Here is a 6,322-nt window from a genome sequence, read left to right as displayed (position 1 = left end):
GCACAGGGAGGCCTGCCCGGCATCGGTGGCCAGGAAGACCAGCCCCGGCCGGCAGGCGGCGCAGCTGGTGGCATTGTCGCAGGCGGCGCACGATGGATGGCACGCCTGGCACAGGCCCGCATCGGAGTGCCGGAAGAAGCCCTGCCGACAGGCGGCACACGAGTTGTCCTGGCTGCACGCCTGGCAATTGGCCGGGCAGGGGACACACTGCCGCGAGGCGGGATCCGGCCAGGTGCCTTCCGGGCAGGCCAGGCCGCAGGTCCCGTAAAAAAGCCACCGCCCGGCCGGGCAGCTGGTGCAGGCCCCCATGTCCCCGGGGACCACGCATGCGGCACAGGACTCGTGGCAGGGGTGGCACCGGTCGGAGGCCGGCTGGCCCGGGTCCCGGGCGAAGCCGGCCCGGCAGCGGGAGCACAGGTAGGCCCCGTGCTCGGGCTGGAAGCCGCACGCTTGGCAGCTGGAGTGGCAGCCGCACATGCTGCTGGAGTCGCGGTGCAGGCCCGCCGGGCAGGCCGACAGGCAGACGTCCGGCGCCTCGGGCATGCGCGCCCGGCACATGGTGCAGCTGTGCGGGCCGGAGTCATAGCAGCCGAGGCACACCGGGTCGCAGGCCCGGCACTCCAGGCCATACGTGCCGTGGAGGCAGTTGCCGGCCAGGGAAAACTCCACCAGGCCCGCCGTCGGCGACAGGAAGACCATGGCCATGGCGGTGCCCGGGTCGTCGTGCAGCGAGTCCCGGCCGGAGGCCCGGGCCACGGCCTGCTGCCAGAGCTGGTCGCCGGGCGCCAGGCGCAGGTGCTCCGGCAGCAGACGGAAGATGGCCGGCAGCAGGGTGCACGGGCCGGCCGGGCCGCCGGTGCACCGGAGCAGCGACACCCCGAGCACATGGCCCGTCATCATCAGCAGGGCGCTCGGGTACTCCGGGCCGGTGGCCTCCAGGGGCAGGGCCTGGAACCGGGCCTCCGCCAGGCCGGGCCCCAGGTCGTAGGGGATCCGGCCGAGGTCCAGCCGGGTGGCCAGCAGGTTGGCCGACCGGCCGGATGGCAGCATGTCCCCCGGCAGGTGGAGGACATGCCAATGGTAGTCCAGGGTCTGGGCCAGGAAGAGCTCCGGGGCCCGGGCCCCGCCGCAGGGCAGCAGCACCGGGAAGACCTCGGTATTCCACCGGTAATTGGCCAGCAGCCGGCCGGAGTACATGTCCACGCGCGAGTCGGTGTGGTCCATGGCGCGGAGGATGGCCGAGGTCCGGTCCTGGCCCAGGGCCAGGATCATCCAGTCGCCGGCCGGGCCGGGGATGCTCGACCGGCCGGCCGCCATGCCCGGCAGCAGGACCATGGCATTGGCGCTGTGCCAGGTGACCTCAAAGCGTCGGAGCTCCGGCGCCGCGCGGAGCAGCATCACCGATGCCCCGTCGAGGCTGATGGCCACATGCTGGGCGTCCAGCCGGCGGAGGTCCCGACACCGGTCGGTGTTGAGGGCCTTCGCCGATGCCGGCCCGGGCACAAGGCAGGAGAGCGGCTCCCCGGCCGGGGGGGTGCACTCGAGCCACACCTCGCTGATGGTGCCGCCCGCGTTGCACAGGACCTGGCCCGCGAGCAGCATGCCCTCATGCCAGAAGGGGCCCACCTCGATCATGGCGGTGACCGCGTGCGGGAGCGGGTCCCGGAGGAGGTGCATCGGCCGCAGGGCCGGCTTGTACGGGTTGCCGATGTGCTGGCCCGGCAGCAGCAGGCTTTCGTGGGTGCTGGTAAACAGCAGGACCCCCTGGCCGAGGGGGGGCAGCCTGGCCGGGGGGGACGTCAGCCGGGGCAGCTGGGAGCCCGGGTCCAGGGTCAGCCGGGTTTCCCCGATCCCGGTGACCTGGGCCCCGGCCGGCAGGCCGGGCAGCTGCTCCGCCGCCGGCTGCGAGAGGAACACCGGCGGCAGGATGTCATCCACCGGGTGGCAGGCATTGGTGCCCTGGGTGAAGCCACTCGAGCAGGAGGCCACGCATGCGGTTTGGCCATCGGGGCCGCTGGGCTCCAGGAGCAGGCCCTCGGCGCACATGAGGCAGTGCTGTGCATTGCATACCCGGCAGTCGGCCTGCCGGCATGGCCGGCACGTGTGGCGGCTGTCGGCGAAGGGCGGCTCGCCTGGGTGTCCGGCGGGGCGGGGCAGGTCGGGACATGGCGGGACATGGCGGGACATGGCGGGACATGGCGGGACATGGCGGGACAGAGCGGGATAGAGCGGGATAGAGCGGAACCGAGCGGGACGTGATGGGACGGAGCGGGACAGGGCGGGGCAGGGCGGGACAGAGCGGGACAGAGCGGGGCAGAGCGGAGGGAGAGCCGTCAGGGAATCTGGCGGGAAATCCGGCGGGGAATCCCGCAGGCCGGGGCCAGGGGCAAGAGGAGGGCGGGCGCGCCCGACGCACCGACCGGTCGATCCAGGTAGAACCCCTCGCGGCAGCCGGCACACAGCTGGTCCGGCGAGACGAAAGGCGACTCGGCCTGGCCCGGGGCGCAGGCCCAGCCGCGTGGCTGCCCGCTGTCCATACCATCCCCATCGCACACGATGCTCGGGTCGGCATGGCAGCCGAAGGCCTGCGAGTCGAAGAGCGCCACATTTGCCGCCGCCAGGGTCCACCGGCCGGGGCCGGTGCCCGACGTCCGGAGGCGGAGCAGGTCCAGCCGCTCGAAGTCCGGCACGCTGCGCGGCGGCACCACCCGGCGCCAGGTGACCCCCACCAGGGCATCGATGTCCCCCTGCCAGAGGGTGCCCGATGCGCCGGGCCCCGGGGCCGAGGGGGCATCGACATAGAAGATCCGGGGGAAGGCGTCGTGCATGGCCCGGGCCGGGGGCCCGAGCAGCCGGCCCTGGCCCGACGCGCCCGGCGGCAGGCCCAGCTGCAGGATCCGCTGCTTGTCGGTCAGGAAGCAGGTCAGCAGCACCAGCCGGGCCTCATCCTCCATCAGGACCAGGTCGCTGGATGCCGGGCAGTCATCGGCCGAGGAGACAATCCGCGAGGCCAGCATCTGGGACACCAGGCCCGACATGTGCATTTGGCTGATGGCCACGGCCTCCGGCATGTCGTGCCGCAGGAGCATGACACACGTGCCGGAGGCCAGGAAGAAGGTCGGCCCGGGCCCCGGGGCCGCCAGCACCACCGACCCGAGCAGCGGCTCGATCAAGTGCACCGGCAGCACCTCCAGCCCGCCGGCCGACAGCCTGGCCAGGAAGACATCGTGCGGCCCGGCCGACGGGCCGGCCACCCCGAGCAGGAGGGCCTGGCTGGCGGCCACCGCGATCCCGGCCAGCAGCCGGGAGTCCGCCTGGGGGAAGGGGTGCTCGGTGCTCTGGTCGAAGAGGGCCACCCACAGGGGGCTGTACTCGACCAGGACCGGCTTCAGGCCGGGGCCCTCCTGCGGCAGGTACATGATCGGCAGGGTGTCGGGGTTGCCGCGCCGCGGGCTGCTGTGGTACCGGAGGCCGATGTCCTGCAGGAAGGACCCCCACCGGACCTCGGCCACCGGGTGCAGCGGGTCCACCTGGCGCAGGTGCGTGATGAGCGTCGCCGCCGAGCGGACGCTCACCTGCGACGGCTCCCCGGGGGCGGTGTGGCTGACGGTCCGCGAGTTGGGGCTCAGGTGCAGCGGGTGCGCCGCCGCGTGGAGGTATACATTCGGCCCGAAGGCCGGGCTGGCGCCGGCCCCCGGCCAGGGCAGCAGGGCCAGCAGGGCCACCAGCAGCGCCGCCAGCACGGGCATCGGTGCGCGCGGCCGGGTGCGGGCGAGGCGCGTGGAGGGGGCCTCCGGGTGCAGTGCGCGTGTGCGTGTGAGAACGAGGGGTGGGCGGGTGGGTGGCGAGGGGCTGCCGGAACCATGGTGCCAGGGGGGCGGCGAATGCCGGGGCAATGGCGGCCCCTTTGACTGTGGGGTCCCGAGCCCGCCGGCGGGTGGCCTCGGGCCGCGGGCGCACGGGCCGTGGTCCCCCTGCGGGAGCCCGCCCGGCGTTGTGCCCGGGCCGGGGGCTGGGGCCGGCAGGGGCACATTCGTTGGCAGCACCAGGGCGTCCGCGCCGCGCGCCGGCCGGTACCAGGCAGGCGCGAGGGGGCCCCCGGCGGCCGGCAATAAGGCGGGCGCACTGCCGGGGGCGCCTGCCCCCCTTGCGGGGGTCTGCCTGGGGGCGGCGATCGGGCCCGGAGCCGGGCCGAAGCCCATGGCCCCCCCCCCCCCCCCCGGGGGGGCAGGCCCCTCGGCGACAAACGGCGGAGGTGCCCGGTCGGCAGGGGGGATGGCGAGACCCCGGGTCGGCCGGCGCCTCCGGACGCAAAGACCCACCCCGGGCAGCATGCCGCCCAGTGGGCTGGGCCAGGGGAAAAGTCGGTCGCCGCCGGGGGGCGCCCGCGTCGAAAGGCGGCCCCGGCCCGGGCGCCAATTCCCGCTCGGGCCTCGGCCACAGGCCGGCGGTGCCCTCGGCAAGGACACCGGCCAGGACCAGCCGCTCGGTGGGGGCAGGCGTGGCGGTGCCCCCCGGCTCGAGGAGGCATGTGGGCAAGCGCCGGACCGCACACCGCGGACCGGCCAAGGGGGGCCGCATCCACCGGCGGGCGCGGGGGCCGCTCGGCGGTGCGACGCCTGAGGCCCGCGCGGGGCCCGACGCCACGCCCTCTGGCGGGCCGACCGAAGGGGGCTGCGTACTTTGCGTGGCCCGGGCGCGCCCCGCGCCGAAGGCCCCACACCCGAAGGATGGCCTCGGCCTGCCGAGGGCATGCGTCGGCCCATGCCCGGCGCGGCCATTGCCCCAGCGCACCGCACCGCACCGCACCGCACCGCGGGCCCTGCCACAAGACCACGCCATCCGGGCTGCCGGCCAGGCCAGGCCGCGGTCCTGCCCCGTGCGAGACCGGGGCCCGCGTCCGCCCGGGAGTGCCGGCGCCGGCGCCCGGTCCCCGCCGGACGATCCCGGCTCGGTAGGCCGGTGGCGACCGGGGAGCACCGGCGCCCGGCACGGGCACGCGGCCAGCATGGCCAAGCCCCACCGGGGGCCTGGCGAGTGGCAGGTCCCCGCTGCTGTTGCTGCTGCTGCTGCTGCTGCTGCTGCTGCTGCTGCTGCTGCTGCTGCTGCTGCTGCTGCTGCTGCTGCTGCTGCTGCTGCTGCTGCTGCTGCTGCTCCAGGAGTGACACACGAAGAGCCGGGCCCCCCGCCGGAGCCCGCGGCCCCGGAGCCCACAGGCAGCGCCCGCGGCTGGGGCTCAGCTCCAGCCTGCTGGGCTCCTGGCACCCCCCCGGCGAGAGGCCCGCCCATGACGAGACACCTCGAGCTCGGGTCCGCCAGCAGCAGGGGCACCACCAGCAGGCCGGCCTGTGGCATGTGGCCCGGGGGGGGGATGGCCCACGGCGGCACACGGTGCTCGTGCTCGGCCGGGCGCCAGGCAACGCCCCTCCGCGGGCGGGTCCCGGTGCCTAGCCGGCACGCGCGCGCGCGTACCTATGCCACCCACCCCCCATGGTCCCAGGCACTCTCGTTCCATGCACCTGACGCCAGCCGACATGAGGAGAAGAAACACCCGACAAAATGGCGGAGCGCGGGAGTTGCTCCATGGCGGCGGCGGGCTCCCTGCACAGCGATTCCAGAACGCACCCTGCCTGGCCCCGGGAGAAACCCTAATCCGAGACGGTCATGCGGCAGGATCATGTGCTCGAGAGATGGAGCTCCAGAACGGCCCGCAGGGCGACCCTCCGCCGCTGGGGGAGCCTGACACACCCCCGGCGACATGCGCATGTCGCGCGTGTGTGGCTGGCGGCCGGCAGGACATGATGCATCCCGTGTGCGAGCGCGCACACATTGTGCATTCTGCAAAGCGAGGGTGGGGAAGGGGTTTATTGGAGAGGCGAGCTGGGCAACCTCAGGGCGATGGCGAAAGGAGACCGCCAGCCGCCACAAAGAGCATGGCGCACTGCTGGCGGAAGGACGCGGCAAGCGGCCGCCGGCCAGCGTCAGCCTGCCAGGCGGCGGCCACCAAATCACCGGCATTGGAAAAGGCACCGCTCGTGGGGAGGGCTCCGCTGTCTGGACGGGAGCCCGACTGCACGGCGGCCAGGATGCCCTGCATGTCCAGGTCCGGCCAGGGGACCGCGCGCGTGAGGCACTCCAGCAGCATGACCGCCGCGCTGAAGATGTCCGCCGGCAGGAAGGCCGCCCGGTCCAGGGCCACGCCCCGCTGGAAGGCGCCGATCACCTCCGGCGCCGCGTACCGCACGGTCATGGCATTCAGCTCGGGCATGGTGCTGATGAGGACCGACGACCGGTCGGCGCTCAGGTTCCGCGAGGTGCCCAG

General features: G+C 74.3%; 2 protein-coding genes across 2 annotated transcripts in view; both read right to left on the bottom strand.

The window, feature by feature from the left end:
- H696_05416 (hypothetical protein) overlaps positions 1-3,749 on the bottom strand; it is a gene marked incomplete at both ends in the record, with an annotated part of 7,834 nt that extends 4,085 nt beyond the window's left edge. Inside the window, 2 exons of the mRNA XM_009499249.1 lie at positions 5-2,132; positions 2,417-3,749. Of these exons, the coding sequence (XP_009497524.1) occupies positions 5-2,132; positions 2,417-3,749 (3,461 nt within the window). The remainder of the gene's footprint in view (positions 1-4; positions 2,133-2,416) is intronic.
- Positions 3,750-6,255: 2,506 nt separating this feature from the next.
- The window catches only part of H696_05415 (hypothetical protein), a gene marked incomplete at its 3' end in the record, with an annotated part of 10,139 nt that continues 10,072 nt past the window's right edge, over positions 6,256-6,322 (bottom strand). Inside the window, exon 4 of the mRNA XM_009499248.1 lies at positions 6,256-6,299. Within this exon, the coding sequence (XP_009497523.1) occupies positions 6,256-6,299 (44 nt within the window). The remainder of the gene's footprint in view (positions 6,300-6,322) is intronic.

This window comes from Fonticula alba, assembly GCF_000388065.1.
Source record: "Fonticula alba strain ATCC 38817 unplaced genomic scaffold supercont2.10, whole genome shotgun sequence".
NCBI classification, from domain to species: domain Eukaryota; order Rotosphaerida; family Fonticulaceae; genus Fonticula; species Fonticula alba.
The sequence above is the reverse complement of the archived record's forward strand: the minus strand, read 5'-3'. Positions and strand labels throughout refer to the sequence as shown.